This window comes from Crocodylus porosus, unplaced genomic scaffold, assembly GCF_001723895.1.
Source record: "Crocodylus porosus isolate Cpor-Errol unplaced genomic scaffold, CroPor_comp1, whole genome shotgun sequence".
NCBI classification, from domain to species: Eukaryota; Metazoa; Chordata; order Crocodylia; family Crocodylidae; genus Crocodylus; species Crocodylus porosus.
The window spans coordinates 2,203,990-2,226,850 of NW_017728923.1; the positions used below are offsets into that span (position 1 = coordinate 2,203,990).

The 22,861-nt window shown below is 46.2% G+C and overlaps 1 protein-coding gene across 1 annotated transcript in view; it reads right to left on the reverse strand.

The window, feature by feature from the left end:
* Positions 1 to 276: 276 nt before the first annotated feature.
* Positions 277 to 22,861, reverse strand: part of NTN3 (netrin 3) — a 76,479-nt gene continuing 53,894 nt past the window's right edge. The window contains exons 5-6 of the mRNA XM_019539942.1: positions 7,519 to 7,593; positions 277 to 5,626 (exon numbers count right to left, since the gene is read on the reverse strand). Of these exons, the coding sequence (XP_019395487.1) occupies positions 5,298 to 5,626; positions 7,519 to 7,593 (404 nt within the window). The 3' untranslated portion in view covers positions 277 to 5,297. The remainder of the gene's footprint in view (positions 5,627 to 7,518; positions 7,594 to 22,861) is intronic.

Below are 22,861 nucleotides of genomic sequence, written 5' to 3' on the forward strand. Positions count from 1 at the left end.
CAGGCTGTATTATCCATGACTTATAAGCATGTATAATACCTACTATTAATCCATTTAAAACCCTCTGTAACATATACTGCTCACAGCTGTAACATGTATAACTTTTATAGTGATCTATAAATGCCCCTTTACTATAGTTTAGGTGAGTTTGCATGATCCCTCACCTATTTTTTTGTAATATTGGAAAGCCTAGAAGGCAGTTTCCTGTTTGGTTGCTAATTATTCTTTCATAAATTACCCAAGAAAGAATGTTGGTTGCAATGATGTTATACCAGCTGTGGGCTGATCTTCTTTTTATTTTGCTGTGAACTTTTTCTTTCAAGAAACAAACCTCAAACATTTGAAATGTCAAAGTTAGGCTTTGGGAAAAATATAATGATAATAATATTAATAATACGAAGCATTATTATTATTACTTGAGGTTTTTCAAAGTCAAAAGATGAAAGAAGGAGTTTTATTTCCTATAATTGTTTAATTCCAATAAATACAGACCCTTTTAAATTGAAATCTTCCATTGCAGTTTTGGGATCCAAAGTCAAAAGCACTGCCAGAGAAGTGGACTGGCTGAAATAGAACAGTTTTGCTGCCCAAACAAATGGGCTCTGCTGAAGTATAAATTCTTTGAGTCGGATCCGCAGCTGGTTTACCTCCATGAGCTCGGTAGCTCTGCTGAAACCAATGGAGTTGTGATCATTTGCATCAGCAGAAATCAGACCTGTGATTTTTAATCATTGGTAGTGCTATTAATGAACATAGAGGTCATTTGAAAGGCATGGGGACAAATCTTCTAGCAATGCAAGCTGTCACAATGCCATTAATTTCAATAAAGCTATATCCTATAGCACTTGTGGCCCAGTGAGCTATGTTTTGTTTTCACTCATATGCTGCTGTAAATTTACTGATATAAATGGAGTTATAAGAGTGACAGACTGACATCTCCTGTGTTGTAGGCTAGCCCAAGGTAGAAGCACCGCTGACAGCCAATCCAATTTCAGCCCTATTTTGAGTACTTAAGTGGGACTTCAGTACTTAAGTGCACAAGCTATGCACTAAGTGCACATGGGGGAATTGCATCCCAAGTGAAATAAGACCCAAGGCCCTGTGGCTTCTATCTTGATTATATCCCTTTTACATTTAGCTTTGACCTTTGCTCCTACAAGTTCCTAACAGAAGAAAGGTACGTCAGCTAGGTAAATAGGCACAGCACCATTGAAGCCAACTGATCTGTCCCTTTTATATCGTCAAAGCCTCTGACTCTTTCCTGTCCTTGGAACAGCTTCTTACATCCTCTGGAGGAAATTCTTTTTCCTGATTGCCTCATCCCAAGCAGAGCAGGAGAGACTGGAATGAAAGTCTGAGGAATACAGAGGGGAGGAAGCACCATCAGTCAACTTAAGTACAGAATCCAATCTTAAATTGTCTCATGGAAAGAAAACACTGGGTTAGACAGGCAAGACATATTAGATTTGTGTTATTAAAATAATAATAATAATAATATAATAATAATAAAAAAGAAAAAGTACATATCTTATATATGTTACACTATGTTCCATAACATTTGTTGGGTCTCTTTTTACATATTCAACAGTATTTCATGGAGACGTCCTGGTCTGTAGCATCTCCCCCATTCTTTTGCTGTGTTGCATTTAGGAAGATATTTACAGGATATGCAAATTATAGCATGCAGGTCTAAAGACAACTGAAGCAGAGAGATGAGGAGGTAGGGCTTCTTGCAGCGTGCTTTGCCCATGTCATACCTTTATGGGTGCCCAAACTTTGCAGTCTTCAGGACAACCTTGCAAGGAGCCTAAAAACAGTACTCAGTTTGCCCATGTGTGTTCATATATCTAAATAAAAAGTAAAGGCACACAGACAGATGAGGTTATTATAATATGACTTTCCTTTTGGATTCCCATCTAAATCTCCTAGAGGTCTGGGAATTTCAACGTTTAGATCTGTATGCACCTAAAATTTTAGCAGAACATGAGGAGAAATAACTCTGTGTTTGCTAGCCTCAAAATCCAGGAGCTGATCTGTGCTGTCTTCCCATAACAGGGAGAACGCAGCAGTGAGCTGGATTTCTGAGGTCAAGAGCTGCATTTGGCCCTTGGGCTGCAGTTGAAAGGACCAACTTACATAATCTACCTGTAATGTTCACCTCTGTGTATAGGGACAGTAAGAAGCCGGTGCACTGGAGTCAGACATGAGCTTGAGTGGAACTCAGCAGCCCCTTGTTATGAGGCTGCATCTACTCAGGCATTAATTCTTCCCCAAGAGTTCAGCTTGAGTGGCATTCAGTGCATGAGAATGCAAAGACATGCCTGCTACCTCTGAGAAGCACATTCATACACCAGCTGTCAGTGGTGGAAGGAGTCCCTCCTTTTTTGCTTTGCCTTTGCAGTTTCCAAAAATTTTAAAGTTAAACTGCTATTATGATAATAGCTCACTTTCATGGTTGCCTGGAGAGGGTCTTCCTGCTGCTACCTGCAGATCAGAGGCAGTAGCATACATGAATGCACATGCATACACATAGACCCTTCCCCAAGGACCTGGAGGAAGTAAAAACCATGGCACCAGGTCCTGAGCCAGTGGCCACTAAAGCCAGCAGAAAGACCCCTTCTGATTTCTGTGGGGCCAATGGGGCACATCATAAAACTCCTGGGGTCTCCTTCTCCTCTACCTTGCAGCTATTCACACTTGTGCAAAACCAGTGCAGACTACTACCATTCATGGTCCAGGGTCTCAGCTGGTATAGACCAGCATAGGTCCCACTGGCTTTAATAGGACAGCTTGCATCAGCTGGGGATCTGAACTCTTATTTGGTTGTGTTTTGCACTACTATTTCATGCTAATGAAAAAGGTTGCACAAAGGCTGAGGGGGGTGGGGGACTGAGCCCTGTAAATCACAGCCAGTTGGAGGACGAGACACTTGGGGTGTGGATGACCCCTGTTTTTTTTCTTCACTGACAAGTTTCCTAAGAACTCCACTTTTGGGCAAGGAGTTCACCCGTTTCACTAGTGCCCTCTCAGCCACCCAAGGAACACAGGCACCATGAGGGGGCTGGGAGGGATAATTCAGTTTGTTCATGCACTGTTCTTATTTGTCGCATGAACATTTTGCACAGAAAATACCTTTAAAATTTAAGTTCAGTAGTGAGGCTGTCAGCCCAAAGCCCCACTGCCAGTCAGCTTGAGGAACGAGAGCCTGCTGTACCATAAGTGTGTTACAGGCCAAAGTCAAAACTATGTTACCCATAAAGGATCTTGTTATTTTTGGCCATTGTTTCTATTACTAATTTCAGGCAAACTGTGAGTGATTCCCATATTGCCAGCAACCCGTGGTTTCATAGCCGGAATTGTCTGAGCACTCAGAGCTATGCATCATTCTCAGGACAGGCGTAGAAACACAGATTCCTGCATAACATTCAATGAGACACCGTCTGGAATACAATTCCTGTCCTCCCTACCCATAACAACAGTGCAAGATATTGCTCTCACCAGCTCATGAAGCAATCAGGTACTTGGACCAGCTTTGCTTGTGGATTAGCAAACAGGGCAGGAGACTGAGTGAGGAGTGAAGGGGCCTTGTTGTAGCTGAGACCTGCAACCACTGATACCCATGAAGGTCCCCAACTCCTGCTGAAGTCTGTAGGGATTAGGCTTCTAAATATCTTTGAGGAGCTGAGACACATAGTCTGTTCAGTGTTGTTCTGGCAGAATATTTTAGGCAGTATTTTCTACAAACTAAGTGGACATTAATTGCAATCTTACAATAACAAACCACATCACAGGCCTTTCATAAAGCCTGATGGCACCCTGCATTTATATGGATGTACAAGAGATCAGAATCTGGGCCTTGGTACTCAAACTGCATATCCAAAATAAGTGAGTCTGCAAACTGCATGGGACCCAACACACTGAGTTTGGTCTAGATCATACCTATACCAGGAGTCACTTCACGGAAGTCACATGAGCCAGGCTGGTGTAAAACTGGTGTCAGTGAGAAAGGAGATTCAGTCCCCTGCCATAAAGTCAGGGTCCCACTAAAGGGCATGGCTGCACTGACTGCAAAATGAGAAGAGCTGTCCAGGTCCCAGCATTCTCAGGTAACTTTAGGTAATGTGGATGGTGCTGCTACTGGGAACTAGTTCTGGGAAGTAGAAGAGAATGGGACTCAAGCCTACCCCATGGTGGTGGATGAATGTCTATAATGACAGGACGTGTTAAGGGTCAGGGCAGTGGCTGTCTAGACAGCTTCATACGTGACTGCAAAGGCAAGTGAGGGGCTGGCAGGATTATGTGTTGGGAGCAAAATGTGTGTCATGCTTATCCAGCACAGTTCAGCCAGGGCACCTCAGCCTGAACCCCACTGAGTCACTCTCTGGGCTTCCCAGCCCTCTTGCAGGACACTGACCATGCCTTTTTGCACCCCCTTGCCTTTCCAGCAACTGTGGGATGTGCATGGAATTCACAACATCAGTCGTCCAGTGCTGGGCCTACCAAGAGTTCTGCCAATGGACCGTAACTCTGAATAACTGGATCGCCACCATGCAGTTCTGACAGTGCCTTAACCCACACTGTTCCCCTGCCTGCCAGCCCAGGGCCTTAGACAAGCCTACTAATGAGCCACCATTTTGAACCACAACGTTCCTGGACCCCACCCTTACCCAACAACTATACCGGCTACAAAGAAAGGCAGAGGCAGTCCGAGATCTGAAATCAGCATGTCAAGCCAGGTCCTTAGCTGGCATAAATCAGTGTAGATCTGCTGCAGCTACCACACAGGGAACAGGAAACTCAAAGTGGGCCATTTTCATAGGCTGTGGAAATGGACTGCAGAGCTGAGACTACTGCAATCCTATGAGGCTAACACTGAGCAAGAAGAACAAAGCATTGAGACTTCACACTCAGACACCAGAAGCAGCAGTGAGAGGCAAGCTCCTCACTGAAAGGGAAAAGAGGTCAGAAATAAGGAGACATACAAACTTGGGAGGTGCCCAGATAGACTCATTTCCTCCATGCTTCTTCACACAATGGGCGCCACCAGCGTCTTCTTCCACTTTGCTCCTCATTAAAGGTTTGTCGTTATTGTGTTATTTTTAATAAACGTTAAGGGAAAAAGCCCACCCATGCGCACACACACACGTACATACATGCACAGAGGGAAATCATTGCCAAAATATACACTATAGACAGGAGAGTCCATTCACACTATATATATATACACAGAGTCTCTGGGAAGCAGTCTGGAGCATGGGAAAAGGGCAGGGGCTTCCATAAGGGACAGACAAAACCAATCATGGTTTCACACACTTCCCCTTCTTCTCCCGCCGCTGCAGTTTCCGGAGGCGCCGGGTCCAAGCATCCCGCCACTGGATGACCAAGCTATTCTTGTCGGCCATTAGTCCTGGCCGGTCAGTGGAGTTTTCACTGATTCCCATGACCAGGTACTTCTTGCTGATCTGAATCTTGGGGCATTTGCATGCCAAGTCTTTCATGTGGATCCACAGGAAGTTGTCACCTCGCTTCACCCGCTCATCACGGCACTTGTAGACTGAGAGGATGTTGATAGTGAACTTGGCCCAGTTTGCCACGGTCTCCATTTCTAGGACATTCACTTGGACGACTGGGAGAAAAGAGGCAAAGAGAGATGCAGTGACTGAGAGAGCAGGAAGGAGTTGGCAATGATACTATTTCCCTGGTTCCTTTAATAAAAGTCTGGCGACAGGCCGACCTTCTTGGCTCAACATTTGTATGATTGTTATAAAGTTCTGGCAACAGGCAAACTTCCTTGGCTTGGTATTTGTACACTTGATTCTACTTTTAGATGGAAGCCCCAACCTTTAATGAAACAATCTGTCTGGTTTCATAGCAGCTTCTGTATGGGCTGATTTAATGATATTTAATGGTTTCTCCTGGCTATAGTACTCGGTGACTCAGGAGTAGGGTTGGTTGAAATGTTTCTGTCAAAACTTTTCTTTTTTTTTTTTTTTTTGCTAAAAATGACTTTATGATTAAAACAATTTTGTGTAGACAATTTTCAGGGAAAAAATTATTTCCAGTAGGCTGTTTTACATCTAAAATGCTCTAATTTAGGACTTGTTTCTACTCAGCATGTTACAGTACCAATGGTCTCTAACCTCCCAGGAGATTACTAAAGGAATCCATGGAAGGGGCATGGTTGGCTTGTCAGACGCTGTGTTGAGTGCCGTTCCAGTGGAAATCCTGAGAAACTAAATGGGTTTAGCTGCAAAAAAGTCTGGCTGAATGGCGGAGATAACTTTAGAGAGTTGGACTCTTCTCACTCCAAGCTCACATTTATTCCAGCTACCTCCTCCCCCCCACTGCACCCGACTCAAAGCCATCTGACAACCATTTCTATTGCTCTCCACCTTGCCAAAAACATCTTTTCTGCTAAAGCCAAGGGTTCCTGCGGAAGATCAATCAAAAAACTCTCCCCGACAAACCTCCCATCGCTCCTAAGTGTGAATGCACTCGTGTCAGAGTGATTAACAACGTGCAGTCAGGATCCTCTGAGCCCTGGCCTCACAGGGGTGATTTTCATCAGATTTCTCCCAAGCCCCCTCAGAAAACAAGCGCATGGAGAAAATGTTCTTTTTAACATATTTGGCAGACAGAGAAGGATGGAGGGGGAGAGGAGGAGAGGGCACGGAATTTTTTAGAAGGTTTGTTTTCATGAATCTAGTGCTAGTGAAAGGGGCCAGATTGACAGGCCTGGAGGCTTAAGGCCTCTCTGCCTCTGGGGCTGGTACAATACCATGATGGCAGTGCTTGATACCCTGAACTCACCCACCACCAACCCTCAGTACACTTCAGCACTGCTCTGGAAGGACTGCCTCAGGAAATGAGAAGTTCACATCTGCTCCGCAGTTCTCTGGGGAGGGAAGGGAAAGGTGGCTTTTTCTGTAAACCCTGCTGTATCAAGACGAGTGATACCCACAGCACACTAAAGGCAAAAATCTGAGAAACTGCTGCCCTTGCAGTTACTTCCTGACCATGGATGCAACCCTCAGCCTCAGATGCCTCATTATTTAATGCCACAGAGCAACAAATATTCAGATTGGGACCTGCAATTTTACATCCAAGCCATTTATAGTGATCCCCTTTAATTCTTAGTACCTACCAAGTAGGTACAAATTCCCATCATCTAGCTGAAAATTAGCTGAAAGGGAGACTTTTTATGAGGTATGGACATCAGCTCAACAGAAGACTGTCATTAGCCTCAAAGCAATCATCAGAGAGTGATGACTTTTAGTCCCTGCCGACCTTGGAAGTCTCTTCCGTGAGTGATCAGAGCTCTGGCTAGTTTGAGGGACATGGTGTGCAGAAGATGGAGAGAATGAGCTGCTGAGAGCATGGGAAGGATGCTCTGATGGGATATGGGCAGGGAGGCATGTACTTGGGAGCACCCTGAGCAAATCAGGAATGGGTGAAACCATTCCAAGCTCACTTTTCTTCACAGCTAAATTGACTTGGAAGCAGGGAGGATCTCCTTACCATAATCCTTCTTGCAGTACTTTTTCAGATTGATCTTGTAATTGCCTTTGGCTGGTTTGCAGTACGAGTCACAGTCTGCAGAGGAGAAACAAGGAAAGATTACGCTCTGAGTGATTTTAAAGAAGCTTTGTCTCAGAGACAGCATCACCCCCAGAGAAGAGAAGAAGCCTACAGATAAAATATCTGCAGGGCCCTAGCTCAGCATTCATGGTGAGTCAAAGAGCAGTAAAACCAGCATCATTTTGTACTGCAGATTATTTACACACCAAATCCCCCTGATGCTCTCTGGGAGTTGTTTTGAGTAGATTCTCAGTTGGGGTAAATTGATGTAGTTCCTTTGACTTCTGCTGAGGTCTGTCAGTTTATATCAGCTGTGGATTTGGTCTACTGTGAATAATAAAACAGCAGAGCTCATAATAAATGACAGCAGATGGTGAGAGAAACTGAGAGGCATGGATTTTAAGCTTGTTAGACAGGGACCAACAGGGCTTTTTGTGTATTTGCACAACTCCCAGTATAATGGATTCAGATCGACTCTTTGGGGGATAAGGCAATACAAATACTAAGAACAATGAGACGGAAAGCAACCCATGGGTGTGCTCATCTGAGATCTAAAATAAAATAGATGGTGGAGAAACAGGCCGGCTGCCTGGGATGGTAGGAACAGTAAAGGAGTAAGTCCTTGTACTCTCCATAGCCAGACTGGAAGAAGGCAGCTGGTGCTAGTAGGAGCTAGGAGAGAGGCAGAGAGAGGCCAGGCAGCAGATCCTCATCTGGTGTGAACTGGCACAGCTCCACCAAAATCAATAGAGCTTAACTGATTTAGACCAGCTGAGGGTCTGTGCCCCAGGTCCTTTTGGGTGCGCTGGATACAGTCCCACAGAGGGTGTTAAACACATCAGCCCAATCTCATCTCTCACATATTCCATTGCAGTTAGTGGCATTACACCTGGTTACATTTGGCCCAAGAGAAATAGTTTTGATCTGAGTTCTGAAACAGCTAGAATCTGGTGGAGTTCTCTGTGGAGTCGGATACGGTTGCATTTCTCAAGGAGGCAGGGAACAGCCTCTTTCTGCACATGCTAAACTCCAAAGGGCTGGGATGTAGAGTGGATAATAGTAGAAACTCCAGGGACAAGAGATGAAGAAGTGGACAAGCACTTCATTCAAGCACTGCAGATCTGCAACCATGGGAGATGCAGAAGGAGAATGGGATCAGAGTCAAAGATACCACTTTAGCTACAGACATGGATCCAAAAGGAAGGTCAGTGCTCAGGGCACACAGAAAGGAATGGATCATTTATGAATATGTTCTGGCTCCTGAGTTCCCTCTCCGGAGCAACAGCCATGTTAAGAACATGCTGTGCTACCAGCAGTGTTACCCTCACTCACCAGAGCATGCCTCCTCCATGGTATAACTAGAGGTGGCCAGGACGGTAGCTCTGGGCACTGATTTTGAGGGAGTTCAGGAATGGTGGTGGCTGCCATTGGCCCAGCCAGCATGACCGCCCCAGCCACTACCACCCCTTCTAGGGTGCAGAAACTGCTTGTTATGCCTCTGCTTCTCCTGGGCTTTGAGTGTGGTGGTAGGTGCTGCTGGAGATGGTGGTGTCCTTTGGGCACATGCAGCAATATTTCAGCCCAATATGGGGGCAGAGGCAATCCTGCTCTCAGACAGGCTGTGCTCCCTGACCTGCTCAAGTCCAATCACCTGCATAGGGAGTTAGGATCAGGCCTTCAACAAGCCTCTTTGTACCTGTTTCTAAAGTCCCAGATTTGCTTGCAAATCAGAGTAGGGAAGTTTGGGTATGCTCTTCTGCTCTGCAACACCTTTGATCCCAACAATTTCACAAAAAAGCCTCTTCTCTTCCTTCCTTTCTCCTGCCATCTTCCTTTGAACATCTCAATTTGTCTATTTCCAAACATTTTGCTTTGGTCGTATTTTTCTAAGCTCATCTTTCTTTTGCTGTTCTTTCTTCCTTTCTTCCCCTCTTTCAGGTTTTCTGTCCAGCTTGGCAATCTTGGCTCCCTTTCCCCTGGGACAGGGCAAGCAGTCAATGAAGCTGTCTTTGTTTGTGAGCTGCCAGAAGGACTGGGGAAAAGAATAACAACCTCCCTGTGCCAATTTCCAAAAAAAGGGAAGAAAACCAGAAACACAAGCTGACCCCAGATTCCACTGCGCTCTCCCTTTCTGCCTGGCTCCCTTTTATTTTGGACTTTGTACCTTCTGCTTCAAATTTGTCATTGATAAAAACAACTCAGCACGAAGCTAATTCCCCAGCAAAAGAGAATAAGTGCAGTTCTATAACTCAGCCTGTCCCTGCCCACTCTGCCTAGGCCTGTGGTGCCCAGGAGCTGCCACTCTTCGTTTGCTTTTCATCCATCTCCTCTCCATTTCCAAGTGGAGAAGTGCAGAAACATGCGAAGGCAAACTTTATAACCAGGTCATTTGTGCTGTGCTTCTTGCATCTCTCATCCCCTCTTAGATGAATGTAGCACTGATGACAGATATCTGATTGCCAGCCCTGGAGACTGAAGGGTCACCTAGTCCAACCCTCTTCATGGAAGCAGGTTTTACTATACACAAATACTCCCTGACATGCCTAGCCAGCATCTTCAGTGAACAAAACAGGTACGTGGAACAGGTTCTGTGAAGAGAACAGGTACAACACAGCACAGGCAGCAGCAATGGTATAACTAGGAGCGGGAGAGTGGGAGGCCAGAACAGGAGAAGCAACCCCTACACACACACACACACACACACACACACACACACACAGAGGCATCTTTGCCCAGGGTACCAATATTCCTATTTATGCTCCTGGGCAACAGAATGCCAGATTTTAAGTACAGGTTCAGCAAACAGGTCTGGGATGGTTTAGACAGGGATGATCCTGCCTTGAGCCAGAGCAGGGGACTAGTTTTGCCTGCTCAAGGTCCCTTCCAGCTATATTTTTCAGTGACACTACATTTCCCTCAAACCCTCCTCTTCCATTTTGGTGCAGCTCAATCATGGCCTTGTGACATCACGTCTAGGGGACGGCAGGATTCATTCTCCATGGCCCATTAGAGCCTTCACCTAGTCTAGAAGAAAATTTTGTCCCAGGGCCTAGTGGTCCAGCTATGCAGACCACATTGTCAAATTATCATTGTGGGTTTATAGGGCACATGATGTGCACCAGCTCAAAATGATGGAGAACTTAACCCAGAGTGTCCAGCATGTTGAGGCTGCATTGTGCCAGTGTCAGGTTATTGTCCTAAATCACAGAAGACCTACCCATGTGGAGCAGAAGTTCTCCTTCCTACCACCTCCCACTTTTGCCCAGCTATGGAAAATACTGTTTTTCTGCTACTTCCCAATCCAGCTTACTTCCACTCCAGGCTGCCATAACAGTCCTTCAGGTCTTTGGCAGGTGGCATAAACTAGACAAGAAACTATTAGACTTCCTTAACTTTCATTGGTGGAATAGTCCTGTATTGGAAGTATGCGAAGATGCCTTAAAGCTACAGTTCCCTGACTCTTGGTGCCATAGCCATACATCACGGTCCTTATTTTTAACTATGATATTAGCTGTCCCTAGATAGTATATGATCAACTTCCAAAGGTTCTCCAATCATTCATTCATCCAGCAGACTGAGTACAGGGGTACACTTTATCATTTTTCCAATGATAATAGAATACAATTTCTGAATTTAGTTCCTGAACATTGAGATTGTTTGGCAATCCCAAAACAGTGACAAAATGTAGCTCTCGGTCAGTGACGCTTGGAAAGAACAGGCACCAGGTTAGCCCAAATGGCACGATAATGTTATAAATACTATGCAATCCTTATCTTGACAGTGTTGTTTCATGTATAAAGCTATCAGTGTGATTTTTGAAAGCACTCTGTGTTGGCTCAGTGACACTCGTTGAGGTGGATGGTGAAACTCCGATTGCCTTCTGTGGGATCAGAGTCAGTCTTTCTCCAGGTATTTCTGAAAATCCAATCTTCTCTTTAGTTAACAATGTATGATCTTATTCTCAGGGATTCTAGCCTGTTCTTTACAACTTCTTATTTCACTCATCACTGTAGTATCTGCCCTCATGAGAAACAGATCAGCTCAACAAAGGTTCTAACAGGACAGCAGTTACAAGGACTTACAAAAGCCTTTTGGTACAACTACAGAGGCATGAGCTTAAACCTTGCTCTGCTGCTGACAACTTCCCCCAAATTAACTCAGCTGTACATGGCTACTTAGTCATTCAGGCTGGGGAGACCAAGACAGGTGGATATGATGCTAGCTAGGGAACTGGTGTGTCTTCCCCATACCTGCTCAATGGACTATCTAGGCTCAAGGCAGACACATGAGCTGACATGGCACAGAGGCACCCAGGAACAGCTGAACACCTCTATTTCTCGTGAAATTCTGCTTCTGCACTGAGACTTCAAATGCAGCATCCAGGGACCCCCACAAAGTACAGGCTTGAATATAAGAGGATCCAGGATGAGTCACAGATTCTTATGCTAGTAATTTACTCTGCCTCTGACAGACATGAATTATTATTATCATGTGTGGTGCCCTCAGGCAGAACCAGGACCCCCACTGTGCTCAGTATTGCATGTACTTGCACCTAGGCTAACCCCCTTTAGGGGACCTCTTACAGCAGTAAGCATCAGTTTGTATCAGGGGTCTTCTCCTCAGCACCACAGCTGCTGGCAGTGTTGCAGCCCCAAATCTTTGCATCAGGATGTGACACTGTCCAGGGAGGTACTAAAAACAAATGCACAAGCAGGAGGGACAGCAGATAGGGGAGAGCCATTCATGTCAAACATTAGTCTCGTAGTGCCATTTTCACAACTGTCTAAGAACCTAGCCATGGTTACAGACATGGCTTGGTACCAAACATATCACATGCTTCATCAGTGCTGGAATCAGGTCAGGTAACAACTGTATTGCAACCAAACCCACTGACTTGGCTGTGTGTGGGGACTGACAGGGCCTGTGAGAGACTGGAATGAGTGACAGTTGCTAAAACTGCCAGCCAGCTCAAATTTTCCAGGACTGTCTTGAATTTCAGAGCTGTGTGCTGGTGCCCCCTAAAGAGTCCCTGAAAATGGGACTTTTGTCCCAGCTTTGAAAAACCGCTGCTCAATTGGGCAATACTCCTGATCATTCCTGGATGCCAGGCAGGGTCCTGCTGCTGGGGCTGTTGAGAGGATGCAGCACAATGCTGCCTGGCATCATACAAAAACAAATTCAGCTAAGATGCTTCCAGATCAAGGCAGAGCAGGTTACCGCTGCACCCAGATGTAGCTAATCCCCTGCAGCACCTCACTAAGGCCTCTACACCGACCAGAACCACAAGCAGCATGGATCGTTCTGGTTCTGGCGTTCTGTGAAGCATCAGGGACTGAGTGCTGGATTTTGCTTCCCAAAACTTTGTGGCTTTAAAGCTTGTTAACCCTCCTCCCTGTAAGAAACCTACAGACTATTACTGCACACATGACCCTGAATCTGGGGGAAAGAGGTGTATATGAAATAAGCCGGATGGAATGGGATGGGAGGGAGAGAGGAAGCCTGGCAGCATGAAGGGCCTTTGTAGAAACAGAAGTTGAAGCCAAAGAGCACTGCCAAGGATCTAACATGGGGAGATCTGGCCAGAGAAAGAGCCATAAATCTGAGCCTTTTTTGTATAATAATAATTTTTTTAAGTGCCACAAGATGTAAACTAATCTGCTTAGTTAGAAAAACATGTTTCGGAGGATTTGAACAATTTCTTGAAGAAACCAGGAGGGTTTCAAGGAAAAAAAATGTTTAACAAGATTGGAAATGATTATTAATATTATTATTTTTTTAAAAGCTCTAAAGCGTTCCCAAAGTTCTGTACGTGCCCCCCTGCCCCACATCACGCCTCAGCTCTCAGTTCTCTTCCCAACCACCCCCTCAACAATATTACCAAAACATTGTGCAATATAGTGGTCTGGGGGAAGAAGAAGGGGGGGGGAGGGGGATCATGTCAGGGGTAGGGAGACCAGTTGTGAAGAATGGGCTGTGGGGGAGAGAGTAACATTTTCACAAGTGTGTAAGAACTAAATCTCTATAGGTGTCCAGAAAATCCCACCAGGAACTTCTTTGCATCTCTAAGCACCTAAAAATCTTTAAAATACTCCCCTACATCTTGTTTTTAAAAAGCACCCTGGGCCATGTGCACACTGTGAACTCACTGTGCCCAGCAACAGTGCTTGCAAGCAGGGTAGCCACATCCATTTGGCACCACAGGCCAGCTAACTGCCAATGGGAAAGGCTAACTGGCACTGGCATTCGGCACTGCACAGACAGGGTCTTAAGCACTTAGGAGCTTACTCCCATATGCTAACACCTCCGCTGGAAACATAATGTGGGTGTCTGAGCTTTGGAAGTTTTAGGTACTATCATGAAATGGGAGGAGGAACACAAGAGCATAGAGGAATGATGGGGCAAGAAATAACCCGAGACCTTCTCTATGCTTAGAAATGGCCCCAGTTTACCCACCAGTGACCAACAACTTGTGCTAGTGCACCACTGCCGTCAACTACGTGTCAAGACAAGACAGGGCTTGAGATAGGAGGGAAAACCCGATTAGCTGAAAGTCTGCTTTATCTTTGCCTCTGGCTACAGAACAGCAGTGGTCCAACCACGCTGACTACTATGGGGAATAAGGGGCTGAAATGAGACAACTCTTGTGTGTGACAAACCAAAAGAATGAGTGGGGGAGGCTGTGGGAGGAAATGAAGACAGAGGGATTGAGAGATGGAAATGAGGAAGGGGGGAATGACTGAGGAGGGGTGGGGGAAAGTTGAATGTGGTGGGACAAGAAACTGGGGAGACCAGATGGGAGGTGAAGGACAGGAGAACTGATGCTTTCCCCAGCAGGCATCTATTTTTGGAGAAAGAAAGACAGAAAATAAATTGTGCTGGGTTTCTGCTCATGATTAGTATTTTGAAAATGTGATTATGAAAGGCCGGAAATGGTGCTTGCAATTAATACTTTAGGCTTAGTTTGGGGCCTTTTACACTTGGTTTTGTGCTGAGGAACATTTCTGAAATATGCAATTAATTTCTGCCTTGATTTATGTAAGGAACTTAAAAACAACTCACCCAAGTCATTTTTTTCCCTTCCTTGCCTTGCCCGTCTGCTTGGAACACATGGCCTTGATTCCCATGTACAGCGTGGCCATTTCTACATTGCTCTCTGGTCATACACCCTGGCCTGAAAGTGGATGTGAGTGAATATCATTTACTGTCTCTCTACTCCACCAGAGTAACATAAATGCAGAATCAGGCTCCATGTAGTCATTTCTGCATTGGTGCTGCAAAGGACACCACTGATAGTGGCCAGTCCCATGCACAGCAATCTGGCCTACACTCCTATTTTGCCTTGCATTAGCAGCTCCAATGATGCATTCCCATGTGGTACTATTTCACATGCTGTTTTGCACTGGTGTATATATGACTGCATTAAGAGCAGGGAACTTAAGTCTAGGTCTACCCTATGGATATCATGAGCTACACTGCTAGCAAGACGCTCCTAATACAGTCCCAGCTATACTAGCAAAGCTGTATTTGTGCTGTCTGGTTTATTGCAGCCTCCTCCATTCCCACCCCAGGTGACACAGGAGACCCCAGCAAGAGCACAATCTGCTGGCACAATGGTGTCTACATTATGCGCTTTTGCTAATGAAGTGGTGTTGCACATAGCTATGTTGGCAACAAGTCCATGGTGTGGACTTGGTCAGATTGAGGACCTGGCTATGGAAAAGGATGTGGACAATGCGGTAAGCCAGGAGTTACTGAACTGCAGTAAGTGGAGTGTTGTTGGTGTCTGACTAGTGTGAGTAACACTTTGTTACTAAAGATAGTGCTGATATATGTGAGAACAAGAGGCAAAAAACAGGCAGAAGAATGGAAAATGGGAAGGGGAAAGAGAGCAGATGAAAGGCTGAAGCAGAACTCGTCCAAAGGGGCTGTGAAGAAAGGGCTCCCATCAAATGAATTGTCTTGTGCTGTGAGCCAGGGCTGCATCATACACTTTATATCAATCCTGAAGGGTAACCCTATAAAAGTGTCAAGAGAAGTTGGACACCCATCAGAGGAGTCATTTCACAAGCACCTCTCTCCCTTGCCAGCTCCCAGAATATTTTTTTCCTCTTTCCTAGCTCCTTTTAAACCTCCCAGACATGGTGTTATATATGCTAAGAGGATTTGGAAAGAGGATCTATTTCAGCTTGAGTGGCTCCCCAGATATTCTCCTGACTGAGCAGGTATCTGCCTATTCATCTGCCCCACTGATACACTCCCCAACTGCCATCCCAGCACAAAAATGACACATATAGCCCATGAGCTCTGGGTTCCCCCAGGGTGGAAAGATCACCTGGCAGGGGTAGGAGATCTACCCATCTGAGAGGAGCTGGGGGGACCTGCTGTTGCCAAAAGTGAAGGAAGACAGGGGCATGCAAAGTTTATGCGGGTAGATAGGTGGGGGGGCAGCCTTAGCCACAGGAGAGAGGTGCCTTGAGGCAGAAGTCCCCAGGAAGTACCTCTCCATCCTGTAACTGGTAGCAATACTGACAAAGACAAGCCAAAGACAGAAAGAAGAGCTGTTTGTTCCAAAATAGACAAATCAAACAGAAAGGGACAGAAGAGCCTCTCTCTCCCCTGGGGAACAGAATTACTGAGGCCCCTGCCATGTTCCTGTAGAGAAACCAGGCTGAACCCCCGAAACCAGGCAAGTGTTATTGAACCGACTGCTTCCCTGCCGTTCCATCCAGGCTAAGGGTGAAAGACAGGGGGTGCTGGTTCTGTGGCTCCTTCTTTGCTGCCTACCAGTGCCTCACAGGCCCAGCTCTGTTGGTAGATAGGGGGCAAGTGGCCAGTTGATCTCAGAGCAGTACCTCCCCAGTCCACAGGACATTGTTATGCCAGGTGCCGGAGGCAGGGTCTTCATGCTCGAGTTGCCTCTGATCCAGTCCGGAAGCCTGCTGTCATTCAGGTTCTGTGCCATGCAAGGAAGGAAGGCAGCTGGGCAGAGCCAGGAGGACTTTGCAAGGATGTCTCTTGGATTCCTTGAACCTCCACACTCATCTGTGGCATCAAACTTCCCCACAGCCAGGGACACTCCCAAAAGGTCTCTCCTAGGTGGGAAGAAGCACAACCAGTGGGGATGACTTCATCTGGTGATGCCATGCAGCCACTTCAAGGGTGACTTGCAGCAGACTCACAACTATATCTGGGCCAGGCCATCAGCTGGTGGTTACTAGTACAGTTCTAGCAACTCCTCAATCTTGAATCACAAGCCCTGGAAAGACTCCTGAGACTCAGCCACATGAAAGGCACCCACATGAAACAGGTACATTGGAACACAATGGGTGTTAGTCACTTAATTCCAGTGGAAACTTGTGTAAGTCCCACCAGGTGCCTCTTCATCTTTAGATACCTCAAAAGTTCTGTAAATCAGGCTTCCTCAGGTCTGTGTATCAGCACACACCAAACCCCCTCAGCAACATGTACAGAACCCCTTCTACAATGTCACAACACAGCCTCTGGGTATCAAACACCCAGACAGGCCCAGCTACTCTGAGGAGTTTTCTTCAGCATGACAAGAACTTCATCCTCATTACATTACAGCAGAGCACCTGGGAACTGGAAATTCCCATGGCTGAGTGGATCCACTCCTCCATATTGCAGCTCCCAGGCAGCAACTTTAAACTCCCTGGCTTACATCTCACAGCCTGCAGGGAACCTCCAGCACAAATACAAGAGGACACTTCTGCTGCATGCACCTGGACATCTCAGTCATGCAGCACTGTTAGGTCTAAGCAGCTGCATCACAGCACCCAAGAAGCCACAGCTCTGAGAGGTGACTCCACCCTCGTCTGCCACATCACACTCCAAGGGAACTCCCAGCACCAAGATACCACTGCACCCCATATGCTGTATCGCAGCCCCTAGGAACCCACTGCATTGAGGAATGATGCATTCCCCCTGCTATATCATAGCCCCCAGGGAATCTCCATCACCAAGACATGACAGCCTCCTGTCTGCTATATCGTAGCCCCTAGAAATCCAGCACTTAGACTCAACTGCATCCCCTCTGCTGTACTGCAGCACCACAACTGCACTGAAAGACAACTCTGCCAACTTTGACACACTAGACCACTTCTCCTAGGACTTTCCAGTATGTCCTCTCCATTATATTTCAGTCCTCAGAAACTTGACACTCTATTTTTCTCCTTCTGCTATAGCACAGCCTCTGGGAATACCCAGCCCAAGCCACAAGTTGGATCACTGCCACTGCATTGCGAGTATAGCAACCAAACACACCTCCCGCTGTTTGGTAAATCTCTAGGAATGGCTAAGCCTGGCACCAAAGGCCCCTTAAATGGGCAGGAGCTCCCTACTGGGTCTATTGAGAGCTGCTGCTTATTTTTCATGGACAAAGAAGGAAGAACAAGCTTTTCCTTTAGGGGTACATGCAAGCGTGAAACAGTTGATGCTGGGAAGAAGTAGACACAGCGCAGGCACAGCAGGTACCACTGTCTGAGCTGGTGAATGCTGTGGTATGGGCAAGGTGGGGAAGGACCCAAGCAGCTGTTGTCAGCTCCCCCGTACACATGTGTGCTGCCACCCCCCAACGCCAGACTGTGGAGTTTTCTTGTGTGTCCAGATCACCACCACCAAGCCCAAGTTCCATCCCAACTTCTCTCACTGCTGGCCATAGCACTTGAGGCTTCAGGACCCAGCTGGATGTGGCAATGTGAGAACACAATGAGGGCTTCCCTGAATTCTACACCCTTTGTCAGTGGACTTCACCTCCCCATGCCTCAGTTTCCTTTTCTTTGCAACAGGGACATGCCAGCTGCCTGCCTAGGAAGCATGTGGTGACTATCATTCACTTATCCAAGTGCTTGGATAATGCTGGACTGCACTCTACTCTCACCTGCACTGCTGTGGATTGGGATTGACATCTGAGGAGTTACTGCAAGTTGATCATGGTGTGGCTGGGAGTAGAACCGGGCCTGTCATCACTCTGTAAGATGGAGTGCTACCATGATGAAGTCCCTTGCCAGGCAGCACAATGCTCACCTCCCCTTGGGTTTCCCTAGCACTGAGCTAACCCCCACACCAAACCATGACTTTTTCTCCTCCCAAAGAAAATGTACCTGATGAATCCCTTTAACTCAAGCAGATTGGGTTAGCTTGGGCTGCTCACCTGTGTCACGATATGAAAGCTTTATTGAAACAGAAGGGGAAAAGAAGATTAGAAACAGACTTCAGTAAACTGCTTCTCTTCCTCCCCCCACAAACACATTCCCACAGCCAGCCTCCCTAATCCCTTTTCTTTTTCCAAAGTTCACGCCTTCCCCTTCCTCCCTCAGTCGCCCCTAAACTTTTTTCCACTTAAGCAAGTCTCCCCAGCCCAGCTTGGAACACTCCACCCCACCAGGAATGATCTGAATGTGTCGTGCTCAGCAGGGGGACCCAGTTTTATGGCATGCATCCAGGTGGGCATAGAAAGGAAATAGCTGCCATTTGTGTGCAAGTGTGTCTGAGGGAGAGTGCAAGAATGTAGGTGTGTGTGTGTGTGTGTGCGAGAGAGAGAGAGAGAGAGTGTGTGCGCGTGCACACAATGTGTAGGGACTTATGGGTTTGAGGCTATATGGCTAGGTTGTGTGTGTGTGTGTATATGTTCATCTGTGCGCTAAAGACCTGATTCTCCTCTTACTTCCTTGTTTTGCATTAATGCAACTCCAGTTTAACTGTGCGGAAAAACAGGCCCTGAACATATGGGGGAAGAATGAATGGGTCTGTAGGCCTTAATAGGTACGTATTCTGAGTGACAGAGACCGATAAGGGCTTGTGTGTGGTGCTGTGTGCATGTTAGAATTTATGTAACATGGCTGTGAATAAGCATGTGTGAGATGACATACAAGCATGTGCATGAGATGACATACAAGTTAGGGTATGCCTGAGGAAGAATATGGCTATGAGAGGCCAAGTGAAAGAGGAACTGAAAAACAAGAGACAACAGGTATGCATGAGTAGTGGAGACAGAGTGAAAAGTGTGGAAAAAAGACCAAATACAGCCCTGACATCCTTGGGTGTAAGCTCCATTGACTCTGAAGGAAAACAGGAGCAAAACTTGGCCCCACATGTACACATATGTGTGTGTGTGAGTGTGTATGTGTGAGTATATGTCTAAATGAGTTAATTTGCACATCTGCTTTACTTCTCCCTGCTTAAAAAAAAGAAGGAATATTTTGTTTTAAGAGAGATGTAACTTAATTAGGTGTCATGGCTGCAAATCCTTTATTGCTGACTTTGAATTCCTTTAAAGACCTAGTTTGCACTCCACAGGCTTTCCTAATTCTTCTAACAGAGAACAAGATTTTTTTCACTAAACAGAAAATGTTTTATAATAATAATCACTAAAAATGTAAATATAAATATGAATAAATACAAGATCCAAGATATTCCATTACATGGCCAGACTCACATTTGGGGAAACTGCAGTGTGGGGTGGGAGGTCATGAGGAACGTGTTCTGAGGGAGAGATCTGGGAACCAGGAAAAGCCAGCTGAGAAAAGGAGATCCCTGAAAATGCTAGAGAACAGCCAGGGCTCTGCCTGAGATGGGAGTGGGGGGAGAAAGGTTGGTGGGGGGAGAGAAGCCAAACACCTGAAAAGCAGGAGGCTCAAAACAATGAAACATTGTTACCAGACACCTCAAAGAATGTGACACACCTGCTGCAGACTCAGAAAGCCTTTCAAGATGAAATCATTGCTTTTATGGACAGGGGATGTGGGGGGATATTATGTATGGAGCTGGGTAAGCATGTTGGGACTCACTAAATAACTGCTCAGAGCTGGCGTGAGCAGAAAGAGGGCTCCTTACTCACCACCCCCCCGAGATATGTGTGTCAGAGAGCTGCACCATCCAGAGATCCTTTTCTTCTCCTGCCATCTCCAGGAAAGGATGGCCTCCAAATAGCTTCAGTGGTGGATGAGCTTGCTTCTTGGATGAGATTTTAAATCAATATTTAGGTGGGACAGGGACAAGCAGAGAAGCGGTGCCAGGCTTCCAGCCTCCCCTCCAGGCCCCCATTTTAAAAATGCATGGGGTGACTTGGTGGAGTGCCTTTGTAGGGGGGAGCCCCGTGGCTTTATGGTAGACAATAAGGTTCAGTGGAAAAGGAATAAAGCAGAGGAGCTGATCTGGCCCAAGGGGCATATTAAGTGCACAGCTGGATGAACATACAAGAGTTAAACATGTACAAGTGTGGGCAGTACTGGCCTTCCTGGACATGGCGTAGTGGGATGGGGAAGAGATGCAGCAGGGAGAGTAACCAAGAGGCAAGAGATGAAGGGAAGAGTAAGCTGCCAGCCTCCCACATAGCACCTGGGTGACAGGAACTTTGCTGCGGCCTGTCTACTCTCTGACATCTGCCTTCTGACTCCAGGACTCCAGTGCTGACTCTCACCTATCTCCCAGTTTTCCAATGCAACATCAGTGTAAGTGTAAGGTGGGGTGGGATTCCTTCCAAATGCCCGTGTACTGTACCGTGCATTACGTCATAAGATCATGGCATCATATGGTTGGGAAGGACCTCAAAGGCCATCTAGTCCTGCTCTCTGAATAGATGGAGCATTCAAACCATCCCTGACAGATACCCACACAGCTTCTTCATGAAAACCACCAATGAAGATGTGCAAGCTGCTCCATTTGGCCCTGTGACCTCCCTGGGAGTAAACCCATTTACACCAGGAGCAAGTATGGCCTCATGAGTGCTGTGATATCTCCCTCACAGATATCACAAGATCCCCACTGTGTTTCAGCATGATTGTTACACGTAGCTTGAGTTGTGCTGAGCTGTCTGGTCCCACCCTGTGATTACATGCACACATGCCTGGGTCTCAAGTGCCACAGTCTCTGCCTTTCATCAGAGCAAACTTCATCCAAGAGCCTTAAGAAATCAAGACATGTTTTAATCTGGGTCAGAGTGTCCTATACTTAAGAAATCAATAAAGCAGGGGAGCATGCACCAGCAGCAGTCCAAGTCATGTTTCCCTTCATCCAACTGCCACCAGCTTGGGAGGCAAACGTCTGGGCACTGGGGAAGCATCAGTGAAAAACCAGGGGAATGTTGAAATGTGAAAGACACGTTCTCCCTTGGCATTAAGGGAGAAAAGAGAGGGAAAGAGAAGAGGAGGAGGCTGGGTTCCTGATTTCATTCCCAAAACTCTTTCAGTGCCTGTTGGGAAGGATATCTTGATTCACAAACCAGCAAAAGGAAGTGTGGCCTCTCAGACTTAAACTAGGATCCTGAGCTGGTTGCAAGGTGGCAAGCAGGAAAGACTTCTTGGAGAGGATACATGCATTATCAAACACCCTGACAGCTGGGTTAAGGGCACCTGAGAGGAACTGCACAGGACAAGAATGTCTTAGTATTTTATTTTCTCCATTTTCAACATGAACTAGAGCACTGTCCCCATCTGGAATGTGGGTTCAAGGAACAAGACCTAATGTGGATTTCTGCACCTTACTGGAATGGACTCCAGTTAACAGCAAACTATTTTGCATTAAAGACATTTGAGCTAGAAGCTGGAAATCTTAAAACAACAAACCCACAGATAAAACTACAGGCCACTTAACATAGACCCACTCCACTAAAACAAAGTAAACATTAGGGTATCCACCAAGAGAGCTTTATTTTTATGCAGCTGAAAATATTAGAAACAATTTCTAAGAACATTCCTATTTTTAAAACAGTGCGGAGGAGGGAAGTACTTTGATCAACTGCTCTCAAAGTGTCACTCTGCCTTGGAATAAAGTCTTACAAAAAACCCTTTCTCCCCACCCCACCCCTTTCCAAAGTGTCTCTTCTTTGATGTTCCTAATTAGGACTCTTAATGGCCAAAAAGCAAAAAGCTTCTGTTGAATGAACTAGGGAGTTGTCTTGAATTTATTTCCCACAATCCTTCTTGCCAAAAAAAATTAAGACCAAACAAATTCTTTCAGATCCCCCACTCTCCTCTTGCCAAAATGAGGGATGAAAAGCAGGAGCCTCTGAAAGGAATAGTATAGGAGCATTGACTGAGAAGGAGCTCATGATGGTGCCAATCTCACCGTCTCTGAGCAGGGGTTGCTGTAAGTAACTGGATGTGTAGTTCTACCAACCCTTGTCTACCCAGATAGAAGGAACAGGTTAGGGCTGTAGGGCTCTTCAGCTATTCCAGTCCCATCTTAAACTGGGAAGACTAGTGCAAATCTGGCTATCAAAGACACTGTATGGGCAGGAGTGGACAAAATATGGCCCATGGGCCAG